Genomic DNA, 27604 nt, shown 5'->3' on the forward strand with positions numbered 1-27604 from the left:
GAAGTTGTCTGTTTCTGCGTCTGATTCAGCATTTTGGAAATGGGAAGGGACAACTGAACACTGCTGACTCTCCACCAGCCAACGTAGCACTAAGACAACTGAATGGCAGGACAACTTGCCACAAGTAAAGTCAGTGCTGATGAGCATTTCAGAACAATGGTTTGTATGGTAATATACTGAGAATTCATAGCTTCATAGCGGTGTTGGCTGTCATAGTGTGCACATCTCTTAGATTGTCTTCAAGACTCAGATTTTGAAAGTTGATTTTGTGAAAAAAAAATGTCTAAGGTTTCATGACACCCAAAATGGAAATAGAGCAAATTCTTAGTCAGAGAGGAAAAAAAAATTGCTCACGAATCCATTTAATTTGTATTTGATAAATTTAGTAAAATAGACAGCAACATAAAATTTTGGCGTTGGGACCAAGGCTTTAGGTGCTGTGCACCTAGGTATTTGGAGCACTTATCAAGGACATAAACAAGCATTCCCACAATTTGTTAGCAGCCATTGTAGAATTGGCTTAAGTGCCCACAGGCTTGAAACATGTGCTGAAGACATCAATGAAAGACCAAGTGCAGATATAAGTGAAGTATTAACAAATATATCAGGTTACACTGGGATAATTGCCAGATGCTTCAGGAAAGCTGTAAGCACTCCCCCTCTGAATCCTGTAGATCTACAAGAGTTAGAGTTACTGTATTATTAGTAATTTAGTTCGAAGATAACTACTATTGGACGACCAAATCGACATGGAACCAGTAGAAGATCTCCCCTCTTCCCCTGAGATGTAGAATATTTACGGGAGAACGTCGCACAAGGAAGATCGGGCAAATAACAACGCTGCGAAAATGGAAGCATGTCTCCGTGTAGGCCACAACTGTGAAGTGACGTCACGGCGGGCACCATGTTTATAATGTCACTGAGCATCTTGAATGCGAAGCCAGCACTCGACAAGAAGTGCAAGGCTGCTGCTGTTATTCTTTTAGGCATAGCAACCTGACTCAAAAGGTTGCCGTGCTGCACTATCTGCTTCTCTACAGATGTTGGTGCATTCGACCGCCATTCAGTGCATATCAGGATAGAAGGGACATCCATTGCGTGGGACCCTGGATGGCAGTGCGACGTCATATAGCAAACCAACTGTCCTTCTTGGGTTGGTACTCCTGATAGCCTTAGCGCCGATCACACACCTGCATCATCTCTGCCCACGTATCTGGAACGAAAACAAGATGGCGATGCACACCTTTTCCCGCAGGGAAAGGAGCACAATTAGTCATAATTACTTCCCAAAGCACATCCTGATACACCCAAGCTTTGGATTTACAGGCAAGCCATATGAATGTGAAAATCCAAAGCACAGGCAACGAATTAACTGTACCTGAAGAGTTTCTGCACCTACGACTTACTATACGATGAATACCCCGACATCAAAAGCGTTGAAGAAATTATCCGGGCGTTTATTTGCTTCTTGTGATATCCAGGAAGTCTCGAAGCATGAGAAGGCTTCATGTTCACATGCCCGGGAATTCCAAACAACAGATTCAAAACTACAGGGGGCAAACTAAACCGGCTTTAAAAGGATGGAAGCAAAGCACGTCCTCTCTTAAAGGTGGGAAGAAAATAACTAACGGAGTCACGAGTTAAAGAGGGATATTTGGGTGGCTCCACATGTCTCATGACCAAGCACAGATGCCAATAGTCCCTTGGGTACACAATTATTTTAAACTTTACTGGTTTCCAGCTGGCACTAAGTATGTATCCTAATGTTAAGACTGAAGGTTGGTTTTGTATATGAACAATGAAGAAGTATATGAAGGCATATGATAGAATTTTGCTGATTGTTCTTTTTGTCACAACGATCTCCCACTGAATATTTTGAGAGGATTTGCATACAATTTTCAGTATTTTTTAAAAATTAAAGTGTAAGTCATGTATTAAAAATTGTTCCTCGATAAATTACTTTTATTCGGTTTTATAAAGCTATGTTTGGAAGTGATTGTTTTTAGAAAATCAATGAAAAAGTCGTTGAGTTATCCTGCTGTTGAAATGGCTTGCCATTGAATTGTCCTGGTGCTGAGTTGTTGATGGTGAGTCAGCAGTGATAAGTCATCCTGCACGCCTTTGGAAAGGTGCCTTGTGGGTTGCTCAAACCTCCTAATTAGGATATCTTTGTTCATGAAGAGTTTGTGAAATATCAATTGGAAGCTATTGCTGCACACCATATTAAAGGCCCCTTTGCCATTTCCTCCTTGTCTACCATCAACAATAACAGAGGTGACCAGTTGCTCTCTCCAGTGAGAACCATCAAGCTTTACCTTAGAAAACCAGAGATTTCAGGGGTATCAGTATCAAACTGCTCATCACAGGACATAGGATGCAGCAAGTCATCAAGAACATGATTTCATGTTGGCTGGGAATAAAGATTTTTTAATGCCACGTTAATGTGACAGCAGGTGAAGCTTACCAAATAACACTTTCTGCTTCTGTTGTTTTTAAGCATAATTAGGATAGGTGCCTTCATGTACTGGCCTATCCTTGTATCTTCCGTTTACACAGAAATTGAGATAGGTGGCTGAAATGTTTTGGGTATGCAGATGGTGTGTGTGTCACAAGACTTTCCTTATGTCTGGCGCACAAAAATTGTCAATGTAGGAATATTCAGGTTATAAAGATTTTATTGCTTCTACTGGTTTGTACTATGTGTAATATATGAGATTAGTATTGTATAGAAGTTTTTGCATAGACTATTATATTGTAATGATCAAAGCCATTTATATGCCGTGGCCTTTATTTTCATTTTTTCTTTCAGAATACTATATCGTTCTGTGAATATCCATTTTTGTTCGATGCACAGGCCAAAACACTCCTGCTTCGTTGTGATGCTACTCGTCAGGTGAGCTTCACTTTAAAAATGTGTTCAATGGGTACAATGCTCTTTGGTATGGATTAACCATAAAGTGGTCAATTTTATTTAATTATTAGTTTCATTAGTGTAGAATTTATTTGGACTCTTCTGTATTTTAGAAAATGTAAATTTTTTATTTTTAGTGTGTGTTTTCTAAGAACAAGCAAAAAAGTCTTGGTGATTATTGCAGGATTACATCAGGTATGCAGATTTAAAAATGCACAATAATATTAAAAAATGAAAGAAAATAAGAATAATTATGAAAACATGTTATTGCCTTTTCAGCATGTAAGAAACATCAAATTATATTGCTATCCAATATGGGGAAGGTGGGCTTTCCTCTTGTAAAGTACTTAGCCGCAACCTGGTTCTGACTCCAGGTTCACATGCAGTCAGGACACTGTTGATAGCTTTCACATCCTTTGGTACCTTCGTAATTTGATTCCATTGTCATCTTTGTATCCTGTGCAATCTGCAATAAAGATATATTTTTCTCCTTTTATTATCTGTATTCTTTCTGCTTTCATTCCTTTAATGCTTGCTTACTTTATTTTGCCTTAGATTTTTGTGTTTGAAGTTAAAATTCACAACTTTGATGCTTAGGTTATGATGTTCTTACACTCTTGTTTTGCTTTTGAGTAGAGTTCTTGAAAGTAAGTGTTATAATTTTTCTTTAATTTTTATTAGTATGTATTAGGTCAGAAATTTCAAAAATATGCTTATGCAAACTCATTACCTTCAGTAGCCTGTTACATGTGTATCCCTGGCACTATATTTCAAGTACAAATAGGAGTTGTCTTTTACATGCACTATGCACATGTACTAGATCCTCCAGGTCTCAATGACCAATAGATAACAGTACTGTCTGTTTGAACAGACAACCTCATTATTTCTGAGAGTGTAATTTTGATGAAAATGAAACTGAAGGTGATTAACCCCTAAGAGCCAGGCTAAAAATTCAATATGAAGCACCCCAGGCCTGGGTAACTTTGAGTTTGGCCAATTTAAGAAAAATACACATCAATGGAAAGAGAAGATATGCAAATGCACAAGGCGTAAGAAAAAATTCTAAAAAACTGTCCCTAATTTCTATGAGAAATTGAAAAAAATGTATGTATTTACATCCCTTGTGGTGGTGCTTTTACAAGACAATCATAAACTTTACGAAGTTATACATGTTTTTTTTAATAAATGATTTTATTTTATTTTGTAAAATCATTATTACAGCTCTCACAATATCAAAACAGATTAGAACTAAAATTAGTAACAAGTTCTGAGTATATACAGTAGGGCCTCGATAATCGCAGACGATAGGGCCTAGAACCCGTGTTATCCTGGTACCCCCTCCCCCTCAAAAATTGCCCAAAACTGCCTACTACTTTAATAGTTAACCCACCCAAGACCACTATTCCAATGTTCATAATTGCCTACTTTAGTTCAAACACCAAATATGTCTTCAACTATCACCTTAAAGTAAATTCAAGACAGTTTCAAAGTTATTTTACAACATTAACCTTAAAAATATATGTAATATACGTACTACTGTACATATGTAGCCTACTAGCCTATGGATTACAGCTAGAAGCCTACATACGCATGTGCTATTACGTACTCACGTGGGCCTCTTTCCTTTTATAAGGAAAGAGAGGGAGAGAGGTAAGAGAAATATAAAAATTATGTAAATCATATGGGTAATCACCAACGATCTATGTTGATAAAGGTGGCTACGATTTTGCTGTGCAATCGGGTGAATAATAACCTTCATCTGATGTTTAGGCTTCTTTCCCATAAGAATCAGGGCTTTTGGATGCTACGTAATCAACTCGTACAATTTAAAGAACGCGGGGAACATGACTGCAATAACAAAATACATAAACAAAACATGGGTAGGCCAGTGTTGCCAAATGGGAATGGCAATTTCTTGCTAGATTTTGCTCCATAAAGTGCTAAAAAATTCACATCATACACAACAATGCCACCCAACCAATTTCAACTGATTGTTTCTAACATACACAGTGTACTTGTACATTACGTTACATGATTCCTAATGATTTCGAAACATTGTTCAATTCCTGAAAATGGTTTTGCGAGATTTTGTTCTTTTTTCTTACATGATGTATCAAACATAGTAGGATAGAAGAAATATTAAACTTAACTTTACAAAGATTTGATGTCAAAATACGTATGCTAGATGTATTTGGAAACAAATGCAAGTTTTCCTACCAGATGCTAGATTGAAAATTTTTTTGCTAATTACCTCAAGAAAATGAAAGGTAGCATTAAAAAAGCAAAATTGGTAACACTGGACTCAACAGATAGATCTGCGCATCGTACTACTAGCAACCATACATTAGTTATGTGAAGATGGTGTTAGTAGAACAAATGAGTTATTGTATCATTAAAAATATCAAAATAAACGAAGTCGCAAAGCCGATTCTGTGTCATGTTTTTCCTGAATGCGTAGCCTAAAAGGAAAACATTATTTTGTTTGTTTCATCGCTGCCACAAACCCCTAACGATGCAGAGTACATATGATCATTTTAAACTATTATTTACTACCAGAATAATAATGATATTTTGTATAGAAAATGAATGGCATGTAAATTCCAAATATTACTACCAAGACTAGTACTATTAAAATTACGAAAGATAATCTTGCTGTGAACACTACCATAGCTTGATTTTCATATACGTATGTACATTTTGTCAGCTGGCTGGCCTCGCATAGATAAAAGTTGATTTCATTGATATGTAATTACTCCACGAATAGCCTTTCTGTTATGAAGATATGACGATAACTGATATGGAATTACTCCACGAATAGCCTTTCTATTATGAAGATATGACGATAATATATAAGGTAGATGTTGGTTTAGCGATTAGACGAGAGAGAGAGACTCCGTGATTAGACTAGAGTTACACAGAGTTAAAAGGATTACGATGGCTCAAAGACTTATTAGTCCATCCGAAGAGACATCATGTGCTCCATTATACATTTTATTCATCCTCGGCTATAACCTGCAGCTTCAGTTTACTGGGATTCTTTTTTCAGATCTCCATTACACGAAGAATGAGTAAAAATGTATTTTATTTTTACTTTTGGAAGCCACCATTGAACATAGGCAGTGACAATTTTAACGCAACTCAATAAACGCTCGATAGTTATGGCAGGTGACGTCTGCAATCAGCCGTTTCTCAATTGAGAGAGAGAGACTGTTGCCTAATTAGGTTGTAACACTGACAGATATCCATTAGCAAAAGTTGTGTAATGAGAATAGTGATCATTTTAATAAAACTGTTGTTTGGCTGTGTCTAATCATATTGCATGTACAGTGGGGCCTCCCTTAGTCGCGGATCAGCAATCACGGGATCAGTTAATCACGGGTTTTTCCTAGGACCACTTATCAGCCTATATCGCTGGTATGAATCGCACATTTTCATATATATAACTTTATGTAACGGCTAATTTAAAATGGTGCAAACATTACGACAATCGCACGTATGATTTTTTCGGAAGAGTAACCGCGCGGAGGGAAGGAAAAAATTTTTTTTCATAAATTCACCGTAAATCGAAATATTGTGCTAGAGACTTCCAATTTGTTGCAAAATAAAGGTAAAGGATTGAATATTACTAGAATATAAGAGTTTTAGCTTACAATTGCGTTTTTCGAACATTTCGGTAGAGTCAAAGTTGACCGAAGGTTGAAATTTTGGCACATCGTTATTTATATGAAAATATTTCAAAACTGATAAAAGCTACAATCATTAGTATTTTTTTTTCGTATTCTACATGAAATTGTGCACATTTTCATATATAATACTCCATGTAACGGCTAATTTAAAATGGTGCAAAAATTATGTCAAAGTGACAAAATAATTTCTGAGATGTGTCACATACTTTTTAGTGCGATAAGAAAGAAATTCGCGCTTGCGTGCCTGCGTAACGATTGTAAACAAAACAACACCTTGATCCGTGAACTCCCAGCATCCCCCAAGGCGCGTGATTCAAAAGTTTTTGGCTGGTAGGCGTATAAGTATTTTTCCACAAATTTTTTAAAAAACTTTTCTATGTCGACGTAAAATACGTCCAATCGGCACCCGACAGACAAATTATCTCGACGTAAAATACGTCCAATAGGCGTTTAAGGGTTAATATCATAATGTGTGTCTTTTCATATATGTTGGTGATTATCGGACCACGGGCAAGGCTTAGCCTACTGATAAACATCGCATACACAACATGTTTGTCCTGCGATGCTGTGATTCATACCAGCTATATAGCATGAGAAGTGGTCCAAGAAAAAACCCGTGAATAACTGACTCCATGATTGCTGATCCGCGACTAAGCGATCCCCCACTGTATGTTGTAAAATAACGTAAATTTACAGAGATCGAAGATGTAGTAGCTTTTTGGATTATACATGTTTTTCTAATATTTCTTTGCACTTTTCATTGCAAAATTACAATTAAAGCATACTATCATAAAAGGTAAGAACTAAAACTAACAGCAACCCCTGGGTATTTGTGAGCAAATATGTAATAAGATGTCATGTGCGAGAGGCAGTACATGCTCCCTGAAGTCAAGATCACAACTTGAGAGAGGCAGTACATGCTCCCTTGAAGTCAGGATCACAACTAACACTCTCATGAGCCCCCACCCACTTGATCTGAGCCAGTCTAAAAGTTGCCACCAATGAATTTGTGGGCAATAGAAGTATTGGAAACTCTTCCCCACCCGTAATTTTGATCCTCACCATGAGTGAATCCATCCACCACCAAAAACCTATTATTGCTACTTATATGAGGGTATATGTCCATTAAGGGTTAACAACCTGTATGATGTATGATGGGCACTTAATAGATGTATATTTTGTTACACAAAAGCTAATTATTTCTAGTATTGTGATAAGAAAAGTTGCTATTTATGGATGCCTGAAGGAAAGGTTGGGATCCACCTACAGGTTTTGGTAACCTCAGACTTAGCATAGTTGCAAGATGAAAGTCTGTGGAATTGAACTTTCTATAATTGAGGGTAGTTTAACTATCAAATTAGGCATTCAAGAGCTACCAGTACTTTGTGTATGGAACTTTGCAAGTCAATTGCAGGGGAATTAGAGGAATTCTGTAAGAATGTGATATATGAAGGTTTTCCTCAATTGCAGATGCAGGGTGCTATACAGGAAGCCGTTATTAACAGCAATCCTATGCTTTGGTTGTTGGATCCTGCCCAGGTACAGTTCTTGAATCTTAACATACACCGTAATAACATTGTTGAAGATACCATCAATCAGTTGCTTCATCATGGAGTTACTGAATTTAAGAGACCATTGAAAGTAAGTATGTTGAATTATCTGTACAAACATTTCATAAGCTAAATATAATATTCATTCACTTATATGTGAAAACGTAGGTGCTTGTGCTTTCAGTTAGGAGAAAGGCTTTAATTAATGTTAGGTTGTGATAAGTTGTCACTGTCTTCAAGTTGTTCTAGGTATTGTAAGTAAATAGTTTTGACTAATGTTGTTCACTTCTTGCAGGAGAAACTTTACTGATTTTGTTTAAGACTGTGGCCTTTCTTTTTGAAGTTTTTCCTATGCTTTGAAGTGAAGTGAAGGTGAAAATATATAAGAATTAGAAAATTTTCTGTTGAAATGATAAACATCATGTTATTAGAAACCTGAAATTAGCTGTTGCAAAATTTAACTTTAAATGAGGCAATAGCATATTGGTAACCCCAGTTTAAAAACTTTTAAATATAAGATTGTGATATTTTGATATATCTTGTTACTATACATTAAATTTTTATTATGTATTTTGGAAAGCATAGTCATTGTAATATACTTTTGAGTTCACTATTAGTAAATGAACTTTTTCATTCTTAGGATTTGGAGTTTATTTAGATACAATCTGAGGTATTTTTTCACTTTAATGTAGTATTTCCAAACTATTTGTAAGAGTCATTCATTTTATCACTTATCTTTTTCAGGTCCATTTTATTGGTGAAGAAGCAGAGGATGCCGGTGGTGTACGCAAAGAGTTTTTCCTTCTCCTTCTCCGAGAAATTCTCAACCCTGATTTTGGGATGTTCACACAATATCCAGAAAAAAATACCATATGGTTCAAGGAAAGTTCTCTTGAGCAGGCATCAACGTACGCTCTTATTGGTAAGGGTGTTTTTGATCGTATATTCCAGCACTATACAGTAGACTGCAAAAAATTTTTTTTTTTTCCCAGAACGACAAGATCCTGCTGAATACTACGTATTATTATTATCTAGTTTAAAATAGGTTTTAATTGAATTGCATAATTCTCATAAGCATACAGAAAAATCAGGCAAAACATTGCTAGAATCGTGTATGTTCCCTTTTACTTTAGTCCGTTGCACTGATTGCTTACCTTTGTTCAAAGATAACTCTGCACAACCTGAGTTGTATCTTAACAAAAATTACATTGTAACAAAATTACATTGTGTCTGTAACAAAATTACATTGTGTCAGTCTTTAGTGTACAGTACTGAATTTTAAAACACTGTATGTATATTGCTTACATGCAAGTTGTTTCACAACAAACCATGATAGATGCAGTGAAAATGTTCCCCAATGTATCAAGGATTCAGAGCGGTTACAAATGTTAATTTTTATATTCTGTCTAGTTTTCAAAATCTCTGGAAGCCTACTCCTGAATGATTTTATTTGTTATTTCACTATGTAATGATTCTTATCTTTACTTATTTAATGATTTATTTAAAGATGCTAATCATTTCTTCATTCATCTTCAAGTACAGTGGTACCTCGAGATACGAAAGGCTCAACTTAAGAAAAACTTGAGATATGAAAGCCAATACGAAAAATTTAACGGCTCTACATACAAAAAGTTTTCAAGATACAAAAGGTTTCTGAAAGTCCGAGATTCGCCTGGATAACAATTTTGAAAATCGCGCCGCGCACCACCATCTTAGTATACTAGTAGACTCGCCACCATCCTCCTGCTCTCCCATTGGTTCCTGATGCTAGTCGCGGCCATGAAATCCTTCTCTCCTATTGGCCAGCGTCCCTCCCATCTTGCATCTACTATGTACACGTGGTGGCGTGGCTCGGCCACTCGGTACCAGCATTGTTATAGTACGCATGCGGTATTCGTTTTCAGGATTGTCAATGTGTACATATTTGAAAAAAAAAGTGACCAAGATCTTTAACATGGGATAAGTGATCAAGGGGTCTCTCATGGGATAACTGGAAACTTTGCAAGGTTGGTAGAATCTCCACTCCCTGCTGAACAGAGGGTGTAGACCAATCATTTACAACATGCATACCAGTAGTACGTATAATCAAGGCACTTCAGTTTATGTTGAAGGTCAGCAGCCGAACATTCAGTATCCAAATCAGTTGCAGAGAGAGCATTTGGTTGAACAGGGTTTTGATGGACACCAGGGCCAACAGTCATGAGGTGCAAACAAAGAAAGTTGAAATTCTGTAAAAAAAAATAAAAAATAAATAAAATAAATAAATAAATAAAAAAACTAAGTACAGTAAAAAAAAGTAAAAAAAAAAAAACAAAAAAAAAAAAAGTTGAAAATAAAAAAAAAAAAAGAAGAAAAAAACGACAGAAATTAAAGCAGCTTTTCATAAAGTGCAATCATTTGTAGAAGACACCCCCCGAAAAGGCTCACACAGGAACATTGTGAAAAGTAGGCAGGAGCAATCTTCCTTGGATAGTTACGTATGTACGTAGCCTCACTCGAAAGGTAAGCTTCCACATTTTACGTTGCAGTAATATTTCAAAACTGATAAAAGCTACAACCATGGGTTGTTTTTAGTTGTATTCTACAGGAAATTGCGCAGGTTTCCATATATAAAACTTTATGTAACGGCTAATTTAAAATGGTGCAAACATTACGACAATCGGACAAAAAAATTTATGATTTTTTCGGGAGAGTTACAGCGTTGACGTAAGAAAAAAAGTTTTTTTCATAAATTCACCAAAAATTGAAATATTGTGCTATAGACTTCCAATTTGTTGCAAAATGAAGGTAAATGATTGAATATCACTAGAATATAAGAGTTTTAGTTTACAATTGCGTTTTTCGACGGTTTCGGTAGAGTCAAAGTTGACCGAAGGTTGAAATTTTGGCACTTATCGTTATTTATATGAAAATATTTCAAAACTGATAAAAGCTACAACCATGAGTAGTTTATTGTTGTATTTACATGAAATTGTGCACATTTTCATATATAATACTCAATGTAACAGCTTATTTAAAATGGTGTAAAAATTATGTCAAAGTGACAAAATAATTTCAGAGATGTGTCGCTGATACTTTTTAGTGCAATAAGAAAGAAATTCACGCTTGCGCCCCTGCGTAACGATTGTAAACAAAACAACGCCCTGATACGTGAGCTCCCAGCATCCCCCAAGGCGCGTGAATTTTTAAAAGTTTTTGCCTAGTAGGCCTATAACTATTTTTCCGCGAATTTTAAAAAAATGCTATTTTATATCGACGTACCATACGTCCAATTGGCGTTAAAGGGTTAACAAAACTGTAACACTTTACAAAAAACTTAAAATTAAATTTGTTTATTTTTTGTTTATTTTTACATTTTTTTTACTTATACGTTACCTTTTTTTTTTTTTTAAATACAAAATTTCAATTTCTTCACCACCATTCTTTCAACTTTCTATCTTTTCGTAGTATCAATTGGATCTTCCTTTTTGCTTACTCCTGCTAGGAAAGGCCTCTTTAAAAAATAACTATCCGAGGAAGATTGCTTCTGCCTGCTTTTCTAAATGCTCCTGAAATGACTCTGGCAAACGTCATCGAACTGCGCAAGCATACAACCTGTGTAAGCCTTTTTGGGGTGTGTCTTTTCTACAAATGATTACTCCTTATGAAAAGCAGCTAGAGCATCCTTAATTTCTGCCATTGTCATAGGGTCGTCGTCCTCCTCCTTGCCGCTGCTAGATAACTCTTCTTGAACGATGTTATGTTGCATGGCCTTCAACTCCTTCAGGTCATCCATCGTAAGCTTCTCTTGGTGCTCCTCGAGAAGGTCATTGATGTTGTCCTCGTCGCCAACCAGCCCCATGGACTTGCCGAGTGCAACGATCTCGTCAAGATCTGGTTGCGAAACAGTTTCAGGATCATCAACTGTTCCTGAATCTGCAGCACCAGCTACGCCCACGTCGAATCCCGCGAACTCTCAGGCGGATACGGCATCAGGCCAGAGTTTCCTCCACGAAGAATTCAAGGTTCGCCTCGAAACCTCCTGCCAAGCTTGGTTGATGAGTCGGATGCCTATGACAACATCAAAATGCTCCTTCCAAAATTCACGCAAGGAGAGGTTTGTGGTATCGGTGATGTTGAAACATCTTTTGAAAAGATGTTTCGTATACAGATTCTTGAAGTTCGATATCACTTGCTGGTCCATGGGCTGGAGGAGAGGGGGGCTGTTAGGCAGAAGATAAAGAACCTTGATAAGCTAATACTCCGCTAGGATATCTTTCTCGACGCCAGGAGGGTGAGCAGGGGCATTGTCCAACAACAGCAGACATTTCAGAGGAAGGCGCTTCTCTTCCAAGAATTTCTTCACTGTCGGGCCGAAACAGATTTACCCACTCCATGAACAAAAGTCTCGTTACCCAGACTTTTGCATTAGCCCTCCACATCACTGGAAGCTTCTCCTTTAGCACTTTGTGGGCCTTGAAGGCTTGAGGAGTCTTGGAATGATAGACAAGTAGGGGCTTCACCTTACAATCCCCACTGGCGTTTGAACAAAGTGCGAGCGTAAGCCTGACTTTCATAGGCTTATTCCTGGGTAGCTTCTTCTCTTCCTGTGTGATGTATGTCCGACAAGGCATTTTTTTCCAAAAAAGGCCAGTCTCATCACAGTTGAAGACTTGCTGAGAACTGTAGCCTTGGTTGATTGTCATCTTGTCGAACGTCTTAATAAAAGCTTCGGCCACTTTTGTGTCCGAGCTGGCAGCCTCCCCATGCCGCACCACTGAATGGATGCCAGTCCGTTTACGGAATTTTTCAAACCACCCATGAGAAGTCTTGAACTCTGGGGTTGGCGTCGATGTCTCTTCTCCTCCGTCATCTTCGGCTTTGGCAATCAAATCGCCGAAAATAGCGCTGGCCTTGTGGGAGATTGCCGTCTTGGTTATCGTATCGCCAGCGATTTGTTTCTTTTATCCAGACAAGAAGCAGCCGTTCCATCTTGTCGTGCACGTGGCTCCTCTTGCTAGACAAAATAGTCACGCCCTTGAAAGGTGTAGCTGCTTTGATGGCATCCTTCTGCTTAAGGGGGCTGGCCAGAACCCCTATATATGGTGGTATAGGGCGAAAAATGCAAAGTCATGAAAAAATTCATGGAGCTTCATATGACAATTGAGAATACGTATACGAAATATTCCGTCAAAATTCCTCTTACTCGTAGTTACAGGGTAATTAGTAAACATAATCCAATAAGCCTAAAACATTCATCCGTACAAGAAAATGCAATATTTCTTCTGTTATTGTAAATTTTGATAATCATTGTCAAAGAAATTGTGAGAAATGGCATCTGTAGAGATTCCGTGGGTCGCTGAGGGAAGTATCCTGTTCAACCATGATCAGTAGGAGCACAGACTCATGTAGACTACACGTTCGAGTTTCACCTCTGACATTCGCTTACTTTTTACATATGCTTATGTATGTTTCGGCAAGAATTTCATCATGCCAATGAGGAAAAGACAAGGAAAACATCTCGCTAACATAAAGATGAAGAAAAACATAAAGATGAAGAAAATTTGCTCTAATATGATTACTGAATATCGTAATATACGTGATATTAGCGTAGTTAGTGAAGAGAAGGGAGGGTTGCGTAGTAAGTAAACGCGCCTGTCTTGCCTGAAGCACACGTCACACTGTCCCCAAGGCTACGATCTTTGAGCAAAGGGATCTTAATTTATGATAAATAACATAGTTTTGGTTTATTAATATCCAAAAAGGAATATGAAATTCATAATAATCATGATTTATTAACATTGTCTTTGTAAAAAGAAAGTACAACTTCGAATTTCACCTCTTGACATTCACTTGCATTTACATTTGTTTTTATTTGTTTCGGCAAGAATTTCATCATGCCAAAACGGAAAATACTAGGAAAACATATAGGTAACATACAGAAGAAAATTCGCAGTAATAAGCCGAGTTAGTGAAGGAGAGAGAGAGAGAGAGAGTTGCGTAGGAAGGAGTGCCCCGTCTTGCCTGACGCAGTGCCCCAAGCTACGATATATGAGCAAAGGGATCATCATTTATGATTAAATTATGATAAATAAAGTAGTTTTGGTTTATTAATACACAAAAAAGAAATATACATTCATAATAATCATTATTTATTAATAATTGTCGTTATAGAAATACGAAGAAAAACTTTGAACGCCTGTATCTCAAAACTATAGTTATTGACCTTCAAAATTGTTTATCTTCTCACTTCGTTTTAAAGCTATAACATTGGATTTGTATATAACTCAGAAAGACGTTTATAGAACAATCAAATGAAGCCCTTTTTTCCAATTTTGTTTCGTCTTTTTTTTTTTTTTTTTTTTTGTTTTTTTTTTTTTTTTTTTTTTTTATAAATTTTGTTTCCTAATTTACAGGGTTTATTTTTTTTACCATAATGAAAAATTCATATCTAGCAAAAAAATGACTTTTAGAAAAAAAACTCCTCATTTGATTGGAGGTCTACATCAGGTCTATAGATGGTAGTAATCCCAGGTCTTAATATTAAATATCAAGGGAGGAGATAAAATTTGAAAAATGGTTATTTTCGGGATAAATCGCCCTGGCGTCACAAAACCGAAGGTCAGAGGCAAAAATCGTATGCGGTTTGGAGATGTCCCAAGTCACCTTATTAAGTGGTATGAATATCAAAGTCCTGTCCTTAAAGAATGGCATTAGCCGGCCGGCTCCCTTAAGGATGGTGCCTATTGTCGACGGATTTTGGCCATATTCCTTGGCGATCACACTCAATCGCATGCCAGCTTCATACTTTTTAATTATCTCCATTTCTGTCTCCAAAGAAAGCATCCTCTTCTTTCCTACTTCAACTCTCTTGGGACCCATGACTACGTATATAACTGTACGGTTAAGAAAAGTTATTGTAGTACGTTATTAGTGTATGTAGTAAAGTTCTCACACAACACGATAAAGTAGTACTACAACGAAATCACTAACGAATTTACGTTAATAAACGAAATTGTATAGAATGAATGAATTTCGCGTGCTTATGATACCGATGATGCTGCCGAGTGGCCAAAAAAGCACGCCGCTACGTAGATGCACGATGGGATCATGGGAGAGATGCTGACCAATAGGAGAGTAGGATCTTATGGCGGTGACTAGCATCAGGAACCAATGAGAGAGTGAGAGGATGGTGGCGAGTCTACTCAGTTGGCAGCGCGCAAGTTTTAAAATTATCTGTGGTCCGGGCGAATCTCGGGACTCTACAGCAACAACCTTTCGTTTCTTGAACAAGTTTCGTATGTAGAGCAAAAAAAATCTTCATATTTGCTTTCGTATCTCGAGTTTTTCATAAGTTGAGCCTTTCGTATGTCGAGGTACCACTGTACTACAGTAGTACCTTGAGATACGAAATTAATCCGTTCCGAGGCCCACTTCGTATCATGAAGTTTTCGTATCTTGGACCACATTTTACATGTAAAATGGTTAATCCGTTCCAAGCCCTCCAAAAACACCCCAGTAAATTATATTTCCAGGCCTAAAACACATGTTCTAGGGTTACGACGCCGATCCGACAGAAGAAATATGACTCCAAAAAGGCAAAATACTGTACAAACTTGAGTAGTATTCAACTGCATGTAATGTTCAACCCCATTTTTACTGCATATATTAGGACTTTAGCATATGTCCCTTAGCAATAAGCCTAGCCTATGTTAGCGGTTGCTACTGTAGCCTAGTCTATGATTCTGACATCTAAACCTAAGAGCTAAAAGCTTAGAATATGCCAATAAAATGTATAAATAATCAGTATGTACTCATTTCAAATAATTATTAAGTAATCATTAACTATAATAACAAAAAAACACAAAAACCTTCCAATCGATTGTTTACATTCAGCTCTTACCCGTCTTACCTCGTACGAGTGACTGAATGAACGCCAAGCAATCATTTTTCCTAGCACACAGTAAGCCACAAATTTTCATTAGCATTTCTCTCTAACTAATGAAACTAACCAAAAACCAGTATAGTAACCATTCATTCTATTCTTTATTCTATCTTTACCTAATGGAGATACCGAGTTACTGACAGCTATAAAGAAACATACGTATACGTAACGTAATAATAAACAGAAGAAGAATTCTAAAAAATACGTATTTGTTGGCAGTCTGATTTATTTTATATTTTATGATATCTAATTCACAATTTTTTTATTAAATAAAGTATTGCATGTACGCATTTCAAATAATTAAGTAACCATAACTATAATAAAAAAAACAAAAAAAAAAAAAAAAAAAAAAAAAAAGCTTCCCAAACTTCCGTTTACATCCAGCACTTACGAGTATCAAACGATCGCCAAGCAATCACTTTACACAGTAAGCCATAAATTTTCATTCTCTCTCTTCAACTACTGAAACTACCAAACAGTATAATAAACCATTCATTCTATTCTATTCTATATCTTTAACCAATGTTCTTTTTTTTTATTAAATGTATTGCATGAATAAGATTTTCAATTTACAGCATCCTTTTACCAATAGAATACTTAAAGCACAAGGGGTAGATGCTGACCAATAGGAGAGCAGGACCTTATGGGGTGATAGCATCAGGAAACCAATGGGAGAGCGGGAGGATGGTGGCGATTTTACTCGTGGCGGCGCGGGAGTTTTAAAATTGTTCTCGGTGGTCCGAGCGAATCTCGGGACTTTACAGCAACAACCTTTCGTATCTTGAAAACTTTTCGTATATAGAGCTGTAAAATTTTTCCATATTTGCTTTCGTATCTCGAGTTTTCGTAAGTTGAGCCTTTCGTATGTCGAGGTACCACTGTCAGGCAGTCCCCGGTTTACGACGGGGGTTCCGTTCTTGAGACGTGTCGTAAGCCGAAAATCGTCGTAAGCCGGAACGACGCTTGGAAATATGTCTTAAACTAATAAAAAGTTATAAAAACCTTACTTGTAATCCTTTGGTTACACTACATGTTGTTTCCTGTAGTTTTATGTACAACCTGGAGTTATTTTCATAAAAGAATGCTGGTTCTTGAAGGTAAAAACTATTGTAATCTCTGGTGACACTACATTCTTGAAGTTTTATGTACAACCTGGAGTGATTTTGCAAAATCTTGAGGGCTACAAGAACAGCTGATTACTATTTACGTATCATATAGACTAATTAAAGTAAATGTATCTTTAAATAGGCTTATATATTAGTATCACAAAACATTTCCTGCCATGAGTCAGAGGCCGTTTAATGAAACGAACACTTCCCTGTCCTATCTGTTCAGAAAATAAACGTTACGTCAATCCCCGAGACCATTGTTGCCAAAGCGTCTCTCTCTCTCTCTCTCTCTCTCGCTCTCCTCTCTCTCTCTCCTCTCTCTCTCTCTCATCTCTCTCTCTCTCTCTCGTCTCTCTCCTCTCTCCTCTCTCTCTCTCTCTGATCAATTACATTGGAAACTTGACATACGATTGCCCTAATATACGAATGTTTTGAGATATAACAGAAAATTTGCGAAAATACAAGCTTTGATATACAAACGAAATATTTGAGATACGATTTTGCGATGAGTGTTAGTTGTATAGGCGACCGATAAATGGCGTTCAGTCTGTTTGTTTGTTGGTGCTGCATGTTAACACGTCGTTGTTTAGTTCGTTGTATTTGCGCCTATTTTTCGTGTTATTTTGTCTCTTTTATTATTAACCATGGGTCTCAAAGCTAAAGACAAAGCAGGTGATAAGAAAAAACCCAAGAAAATTATTTCGATGGAAGCAAAACATGAAATTATAGCAAAGCATGAACGTGGCGTTCGTATCGTCGATTTGGCAAACGAGTATGGTCGAAATCCTTCTACAATATCCACGATCATCAAGCAGAAGGAAGCTATAAAAACCCCCGAGACCATTGTTGCCAAAGCGTCTCTTCTCTCGCTCTCTCTCTCGTCTCTCTCTTCTCTCTCTCTCTCTCCTCTCTCTAATCTCTCTCTCTCTCTCTCTCTCTCTCTCTCTCTCTCTCTGATCAAATTTACGTTACTGAGGAATGATAATGTCTCTCTTTGGATACTTCGATTTTGCCAAATATTGAGGGCTACAAGAACAGTTGATTACTATTTACGTATCATATAGACTAATTAAAGTAAACGTATCTTTAAATAGGCTTATATTATAGTATCAACAAAACATGTTTACTGGCATGAGTCAGAGGCCGTTTAAACGAAACAAACGAACACTTCTCTGTCCTTAACTCGGAGCGTCGGAAGACGCCTCTCTCCTCTTCTCTCTCTCTCTCTCTCTCTCTCTATCTCTCTCTCTCATCTCTCTCTCTCTGCTCTCTCTCTCTCTCTCTCTCATCTCTCTCTCTCTCTCTCTCTGATCAAATTACTGGATACTCTCTCTCTCTCTCTGATCAAATTACCGGATAATGTCTCTATTGGATACTTGGAATTTGCGTTGTAATCTAACCAGAAAACTTCGTTTTGTTATTATTACTGGAAACAAGCAATGAGTTTTTTTTTCATTATTTGCGCTTTTGGACTAGTTATATGTAAACTAGTATGTATTCATTCGCTCGGAAACTAGTTCCGCATATGAGGCGTCACTAAAAAACATAGAAAAAATACAACATAAAAAGTGTCGAAAATCATCATAATCTCAAAATTTTTTATGTAATCTAACCAGAAAACTTATTTTTATTAATATACTGTGCTAAACTATAAAGGATTTTATCATAGTATGCGTTTTTTTAAAAGCGTCGTTAACTCGGAGCGTCGGAAGATGCCTCTCTCTCTCTCTCTCTCTCTCTCTCTCTCTCTCTCTCTCTCTCTCTCTCTCTCTCTCTCTCTCTGATCAAATTACTGGATAATGTCTCTCTTTGGATACTTGGAATTTGCGTTGTAATCTAACCAGAAACTTCATTTTGTTATTATTACCGGTTAAACAAGCAATGATTTTTTTCATTATTTCCGCTTTTGGACTGTTATATGTAAACTAGTATGTATTCATTGCTCGGAAACTAGTTCCGCATATGAGGCGTCACTAAAAAACATAGAAAAATACAAAACATAAAAAGTGTCGAAAATCATCATAATCTCAAAATTTTTTGTTGTAATCTAACCAGAAACTTATTTTTATTAATATACTGTGCTAAACTATAAAGGAATTTGTTTTATCATAGTATGCGTTTTTTAAAAGCGTCGTTAAAACTCCGAGCGTCGGAAGCGTCAGCGTCGTAACCTCGGAAACAAGCGTCGTAACCCAGGACGGATTTTTCCATTGAATATTTAAGAAAAAGCGTCGTAACCTCGGAACGTCGTAAGCCGGACCGTCGTAACCCGGGGACCGCCTTATAGTGTTTTCCCATATGCGTAATCTCCAATAAATTTCTCAGGGTTCCGGAACACTAACATCATCTAGCATAATGCATTTTGTTTCATCTTGACTTATTTTATGCTTGAATAGTGTTGATCAACTTGTTTTAAGTACACAGGTTATATTTTAAAATTTAGTTCCAATCTAGTATTTGGATAATTATAAGCAGGAGTACGTATGTGGTGTTACAGTTTAATTCTGAGCTTTTATTTGATGTAATGGAATTCACACACATTGCTTATTCTAATTTTGCATCCCTTAATCATGATAATGGGTCATTTGTGTCCTGGGCTTGTCACCCATCGCAGTACGTTATATATTTTATATTAAAAATTTGTCATATTTTCCTATTTTGTGGAAGATTGCTTTACAAGATAATGCAATTTCAATGTAGTTTTGATGAATGAATGTATTTTGTAAGTTGAATCTGTGATTACAAAGGGTCTGGGAGACATATTTTTTATTACAAAAATTCAGGAAACATTTAATAAGTAGCCCCAATAGCAAAATAAGTAATCTGATTACAATTTTTTTTGTGCTTGCAGGTATTGTATGTGGTCTTGCAATATACAATTTTACCATTATCAACTTACCTTTTCCTTTGATACTCTACAAAAAGTTACTAGGAGAGTCTGCAGTTCTTGATGATTTAGCAGACTTGGATCCTTGCCTTACCAGGTAAACTTGACTTCAAAGTATTTTGCCTTTTATATATCTGGCAACCTGGAAATGTAATCAGGTTGCATTCTTTTCTTTATTGTTTTGGTGTTGTTTATGGTGCTGTTACAAGAAATCCAAAACCTAAAAGTATTACATATTGTCAAGACTAGTGAGAATTTTTTCCTGTTTTTCATGTATTGGGTTATAATTGTGAATGGCCAAGCTCTCTTTTGATACCAGTATATCCTGTAACATGTAAAATAAAGAAAGTTAGGGAATTTTAAAGTTTTGGAAGCTTTTAATAAAACATTTTTGCAAAATTTTGTGACAACGCTCCTTTGCTATGTTGGACACCAATGGTTAACTATTTTGAATTTTTCAGGAGTCTTCATCAATTACTGGAGTATGATAATGATGATGTGGAAGAAGTATTTTGCTTGAATTTCACTGTGACACAGGATTACTTTGGAGAAACTAAAGTCATACCCTTGAAGCCAGATGGAGAAAATATAAATGTAACTTCTCAAAATAAGTAAGTATACTGTATTTGTTTTCCTGGAAAAGTGGGTTGTATACTTGTGTTTAAAAGCTAAATGTTCTTGTTTTAAAAAGGTACAGGCAAACCATAGCATAATTGTATGGAATTTATGTTGTGTTCAATTTATGAACTTCTGGGTCTCACTTATTTTATATGCTCTGCAATATTTTATAGGAACTTTTTTAAACTCCTGAAGTTTTGGGTAATTTTATCCAAACATATCTCCACTTGCAGTAGTATATATATTAATAAACATTACCTTAATGTAATTTATCTAGCCCTAAATCACAAAAACCACACCAAAAATTACCACATTGGCAACCCTGTTATCTCCTATTCTGTCCACCAGTTGGCAACACTGATGTTGACAGTTACAAAACTTTCCCTTGAAAATCGGTTGTTAACCCTTTCATGTCCAACTGATGTAATAGTACGTAAAAATACTCTATCCCCTATCTATCCAACTGACGTAGCGGTACGTAAAATTTACCGAAATTTTTCGTGCGTGTGGTAGGGGCATTTTTTTAATTTTCGGACAAGTAGTGATTTCCATAGGCTAGATCATACCTTGGACCGTGTATCTCGGGTATCAATACGCATGCTCAAATCCCTGTACTGCGCTCTGTTTCTTACCCTCTTTTATATCAATTTTTTCACCGGCTGGATTTCATTTCCATTGATTTATATGTCGATATTTTGAGAATTTCATTGGCTTTCTCATAAAAAATAATTCATTCGCCTGACTTTCATAGTTTTTGGGTTATGAACAAAAATATGAAAATAAGTAAAGATTTTTTTGTTTTTTGTTAAGTAACTCACATTTTTTCGTATTTAGAGGGCTGGGACTCTTATTCTGACTATTCCACCATAAAATACCAACATTTAGAAAAAAAGGACAGAAAATGAACGTTGTTGGCATAAAATTTATATTTTCGCTGAATTTTCAATATAATTATTTTTTCTCACTGTTGAGCGCTCCTAGATAACCTCGGATATCTGGGGACACAGTGCTCAAAACCAAGCGTATATGAAAGAGTTAATGAGCGCCTGTGGTGTTTACATCATGGCCGCTCTTTATAAATTTTCTATACCTTTTGTGCCTTTAAAGCTCTCATTAACTGTTAATGTGGCTTTATGTTAATGACCATTCAGTCCGAGAAGAGTCTACTTAAGACTCGGAGGTCTGGAAAAACTAAGCCCTTTTAATAATAATAATACCATTCACGTATTATATCCACAAAATTAGTGAATCAACTTTCATTTCTATTGTGGTATATATTTTACGAACTTTTGCGCGGCCCGGAATTACGTGACCTGCCCAACAGTCCAATGGATAGCCAAGATAATTCGATCTTCCTTCAGCCAGCAACATCAGGAATTGCCTGGCTTGTGGGACAAGGATGATTAGCAGGGAGTATGAACCTCATGACTTTTGTAGCTCTTGTCATGGACAGGTGTGTGACTTGACTTCTCATCGCGACTTATGTTATGGAGGAGTTATGGAGTTCCATTCGACAACATCTCTGTGTGTGTGTGTGTGTGTGTGTCTGTGTGTGTGTGTGAGAGAGAGAGAGAGAGAGAGTAAGAGAGAGTGTAATTGGTGGTTGGATGGTTAACGATTGAATTGGCTGTTGGTGAGTTCTGGGTTGTTTGCTGGTGCTGTTGGAGTTTAGAGTTCTGTGTTTTGAGTTAGTTTTAGTTAGTCTTTGGTGAGAGCTGGTGATAGTAGTGTTGGCAGCAGTCTATTGAAGGCATTGAAAGTCAGATAAGTTGCGTGTTTGTTACTTGGTTGTTGTTAAGTTAGTGTTGTTTGCTTAAAGTTGTTATGCCTGTGCTGTTGGGTTTGTGGTGCTTGTGAGTTCCTGTTGGATTATATGTGAGTTGTTGTTGTTGTTGGTGGGCTGTTGTGGTTTCTTGGTGTGGTTGTGAGTTGTTGAGGGTGGTTGTTGGTGAGCTGGTGTGATTCCTTGGTGTTGTTAGTGGGTCTGTGTGTGTTGCCTTTTTGTGTTGTTTTATTGTGTTAGTGATTGTTTGTGCAGTGGTATTTTGTTGTGGTTGTATTCCTTGTTTGTTGTTGAGTTGTGGTTGAGTTTCTTGCTGTTTGCTGTGTTGAGTTGTGGTTGTGTTCCTTGGTTGTTGTTGTGGTCCTTGGGTATTGTGTTGTTGTTGGGTTGTGGTCCTTGGTTGTTGTATTATTGTTATAGGTGTGGTCTTTGGTTGTGATGTTGTTGTTCTTGGTGTTGTTGTTAGTGTCTCAGTGACCTCAACCACTGGACAGCACAGCATAGCCTGGAGTATCTGGAGTTGGGTGAGTACATGTGTTTGGTTTTTTGTTCTTTGTGTAGGTATAGGTCAATTGTCCTGCTTGTATTGTGTAGTGTAAAGAGGAAAGTGTGACTGAGGGTGGGTTTGGCAGCTGGAGTAATCAGGTTTATGTTTGGGGGGGGGATTTGCCCGGCAGTTTTTAAGCTTGTGATCCCGCCACAATGTAAGTCTTGGTCTGACGAAGACATGACAACGTATATTAAATATCAAAGAATCTTGCAGCGTAAAAGATTGATTAAGGAGAAAAAGAAATCGGTAGCTAGACCTGTATCTAATGATTTCCTTGACTTGTGCACCCATGGTTCTGGCTCTTCAGTTTCGGTATCGTGTGATTCCGATTCTGAATTAATTGATGCTTTGCCACCTGTACAACCGGTAACTAATGAAGTTGTTTCTGAATTTGATTCAAAGTTTTTGGAGATGGAAACTAGTTGGAAGAAGAAATTTGAAACATTACAGCATAGTTTAGATAGAGACATTTCAGCCAAGTTTAACAAGCTGTCAGAGAATTTTGAAGTAGCTTTTACTAGGATGTCTAACACTTTTAGATTCATTTTCAGCTCCTCGTCAGGTACCTGTTGCAGCACCATGGGTAATGGTGCGACAGATACCTCGGCTTGGGAACCCCATCATGGCAAAGGCCTAGGGGGGATACGGTCCGGGCAGGTGCCTGACGATTCTTTACCCAATGTGTCCCCTGTTATTCCCGCAACAGTGCCAAAAGGCGCTTATTTAGGAGAAGGGGGTAGAGGGGTATTAGTGTTAGACCTAAGACAGCTAGTCGTCATGATGTTACTTCGGGGGAAGTTTCTCAGTTAGGATCTGATGATGATGATGATGACGTGGATTCATGTGCTATTGATGTTTCATTGATCGGCGGTCATGATGTCGAGTTCAAGAAACTTTGTGATTTAATTTAAAGTTTTCTTCCTCAGGCGAGGCCTAAAGAGCAGAAGCAGCCTCCACCTGGTATTGCAGTAGGGATTTTTCTTGGCAGTCCTCTACGGTCGCAGGCATTTTTACGTTTTCCCTTTGCTCAGAGGTTCTCGAGAGTGAGGGCGGATGTCGCTAAGCTTTCGAAGGTTATCGGGGAAGGGAAGAGGAAGCTCTCTTCTCTTCTACGACACCGGAGAGGAGTTTATCAGGTGGCGGATGATACTTCATTCTCTCGACCCCCCAAACTAAATCCTGATTTTGTCTGACTTTCAGGTCAACCTTTGCTTTCCAAGGCTTCGGTCTTGGTCTCGATTGAAGACCTTATTGCCATGGAGTCTGTTATGAGCTCCTTACAAGAAGCTCAATCCTTCAATATGTGGGTCCTCAAAGGTCTTTTAATGTATGTCAAGGACTCTGGGTTTGTTCCTCCTGATGCTCCTCCTTTTGAGGAATTCTGCTTGTCTATTTCAATCACTTCTGTACATCAGAACGAGCTTGCCGCTTCTATGCAGGCCTTTCTTGTTTCTCTAAGGCATACCCTGTATTTGTCATAGTTACCCTCTTCTATTTCGGAGATTCAGAGAAACCGTTTATTGTCCTCTTCTCCTTTTGTTGATTCCCTTTTTGATCTGTCTGCTTTCTGAGGTTTTGAAAGAACATCAAAATGATGCCTCTTCCCAAGCCCACTGGGCCTTATCAAGAACTTTTTCCTCAGGATTTCCTCCCGTTTCTTCAAGGAGTAAGCGTAAGTTTAGTGCCAAACCTGCACCTTCTGCTCCAGCCCAACAACCTCCTCCTTTTTCTGGCTCATTTTTCCTGAGTACATCTCAGGTTTCTGGCGCCTCAGCTTCCTCCTCTGACGCTCACCCTTTGAAATGCGGGAGAGCTTCTTGGCGTGGATCTAAGGGCAGAGGAAGAGCTCAACCTCCAGGAGGACCTTCTTCTTTTTCCTTGTCTGTGCATAAGAATTTTCGGAAGTAGAGTCATGACCTCGCCTGGAGACCGCAGTAGGAGCTTGTCTCTCTTGCCATTGGTCAGCTTGACAGGAGAGATCAGTGGATGCTAGGGTAGTGGAGGTCCTGAAGGTAGGTTACTAGATCCCTTTTGTTTCAAGACCTCCAATTTCCAATCGTCCTCTTGAGTTCAGCGGTTATTCCTCTGACTCAATCAGGGGTCAAGCCTTGGAGAAGGAGCTTTCGGCCCTCTTGGAGAAGGATGCCATAGAGCGAGCTCCTCCTTCTCCTGGGTTTTACTCACGGGTGTTTGTAGTTCTAAAGGCCTCAGGTGCCTGGTGCCCCATCATAGATCTTTTGGTCTTGAACAAGTTCATTCTAAAGTCCAAGTTCCAGATGGAGACTGTTCAGACTGTTCTTTCATCCGTCAGGATGGGGACTGGATGATTTCCATCGATCTGCAGGATGCTTATCTACAAATCCCCATCCATCCAAAGATCAGACCTTACCTTCGGTTTTTCACAGACTCGGGAGTTTTCCAGTTCAAGACTTTGTTTCGGCCTCACCACTGCTCCACAGGTCTTTTCTCGGGTGATGGCTCCTGGTTCAGCTATTCTGCGTAGGTCAAATGTAAGGATGCTTAAGTATCTGGATGATTGGCTAGTCCAGGCCGAATCTCTAGAGAAATGTCTCCGGTCGAGGGAGATAGTTCTGTTTCTGTGTCGAGTTGAGCATTCATGTCAACTTTGACAAGTCCAATCTAATCCCTTGCCAGATCATGACTTATCTGGGAATTGTATTGAATTCCCAGATTTTGAGGGCTTCTCCCTCTCAGAAACAGATAGACAAGCTTCTAAGTCTGGTCGAAGAATTTTTGTCCTCGTAATGCACCCAGTTTCTCTTTGGAAGACTCCTGGGCCATTTGTCATCCCTCATCCAACTGGTTCCCAGAGGTCGTCTCAGAATGAGGTACCTTCAGTTGACACTTCACCAGTCATGGGATTTTGTGTCCGAGGACACAATAGTTGCCTCCTCTCCACAATGTTGGAAGGATCTCTGTTGGTGGATGCAAGTTCACCTCCTCAAGTCAGGGACATCTCTTCTTTCAGTTCTGCCGGACTTAATGTTTTGGTCAGACGTCTCGGATCAAAGTTGGGGCATGCACCTGGGCTCAGAAGCTGCTTCGGGCCTTTGGTCAGAGGAAGAGAGGATCATGTCAATAAATTGGAGGGCCTTCTTTCATTTGAGGATCAACTGTCGGAGTTGGTTGCAGCAATCTTCGTTGACAACACCACAGCAGTCTCGTACTTAAGAAACCAAGGTGGCTCACAGTCGAACCTTCTCACTCAAGAAGCCCGATCAATCCTGTGTTGGGCAGAAGACAGGAGGATTACGTTGGTCCCTCAGTTTATCCTGGGCCATCACAACGTCTTAGCAGACACCTTGTCGAGACCGAACAAAGTTCAAGGGTTGGAATGGACACTTTGCCAGGAAGTCTTCAACAGCCTCAGGAAGAAGTGGCCTGTCACAGTCGATCTGTTTGCCACCCCACTGAATTTTTGGTGCCAGATCTTCTTCGCCCCTTACCAGGCTCCTCAGAGTGCTGGGACCGACTCTCTTTTGCAGGACTGGGAGGGCCTTCAAGCCTTTGCATTTCCTCATTCGCTCTGGTGAGGTCAGTCCTCAACAAAGTGAGAGCAACCAAACATCTGGATCTCACCTTGATCGCCCCCTTCTGGCCACAGAAGGAGTGGTTTTCCGACCTACTGGAAGCACTGGTAGAGCCCCCATTCATCTGACAGATGCTCCACATGCTTCATCTTCATCCCTGGAGACTGTCAGGAGATTCTCCAAGCACAGAGGGTTCTCCTCCAGAGTGGCTCAACAGATGGCTCTGGCCAGATGGCAATCAACCAGAGTAAATTATCAGGCTAAATGGTTGGTTTTCAGACGGTGTAGGTCTCAAGGGCATTCAGTTTCTAGACCTTCCTTACCAAAAATAGCAGTTTTTAATTCATTTACATCATGGCAGGGGCCTGTCTCCTTCGTGCATTAAGGGTTATAGGTGGGTCTTCCGCTGGTCCTCCTGTTCCTTCGGAAACAGGGCCCGTCTCTTCTTTTTCACAGAAGAAGACGGGGCCAAAGGGGCACCAGCTACCGCTGGTTCCAGAGGTTCCACCTCTGCACCGGGATCCGTCTTGGCCGCTCGCTCGCAAGCATCACCGAGTGTATGGTCACGTGATAGTGCAGCCAGGGTCCAGGCAGCTGAGCCTGCTCGCCGCCAGGACCCAGGCGCGGAGTGGAAGATTGGTGGGAGTCGCCCAGGTGACTCTCGCCAGGCCAGTGATCGCTCCCGCAGCGATCCCCTGGTTCCCAGGGCTGACGCGATGGTCCCACCAGACCAATCGCGTGTTGAGGCCAGGAAGAGGTCCCCCCGTTCACCAGGCCCAGTCTCGGCTGGACCAGGACAGTGCACGCTTCCACCGCGCCAGTGGACTCTGCCGGTCTCCCGACCATCGCTCCCACCAGGACCGGACGGATCGCTTGACTGGTAGCAGCTCTCCTGACGCTCGGGTCTGTTGCTACCATTCTCGGTCCAGTGGCTCTCCCCAGGGAGACTGCGGGACTAGACCTGCAGCTCGGTCACCACCGTGGGTTGGCGATAAGCCTACAGTCCTCCCAGCCCACCAGCTCTGCCGGTAGGCA

The 27604-nt window shown here is 38.9% G+C and overlaps 1 protein-coding gene across 2 annotated transcripts in view; it reads left to right on the forward strand.

Moving 5' to 3' along the window:
* Nucleotides 1-27604, forward strand: part of LOC135217932 (probable E3 ubiquitin-protein ligase HERC4) — a 267751-nt gene that overhangs the window by 216535 nt on the left and 23612 nt on the right. For both annotated transcript variants that reach the window (XM_064254022.1, XM_064254023.1), the window contains exons 15-19: nt 2810-2893; nt 8068-8238; nt 8892-9069; nt 20032-20164; nt 20529-20678. In XM_064254022.1, the coding sequence (XP_064110092.1) occupies nt 2810-2893; nt 8068-8238; nt 8892-9069; nt 20032-20164; nt 20529-20678 (716 nt within the window). The remainder of the gene's footprint in view (nt 1-2809; nt 2894-8067; nt 8239-8891; nt 9070-20031; nt 20165-20528; nt 20679-27604) is intronic.

Source organism: Macrobrachium nipponense, chromosome 9 (genome assembly GCF_015104395.2).
Source record: "Macrobrachium nipponense isolate FS-2020 chromosome 9, ASM1510439v2, whole genome shotgun sequence".
NCBI lineage: Eukaryota > Metazoa > Arthropoda > Malacostraca > Decapoda > Palaemonidae > Macrobrachium > Macrobrachium nipponense.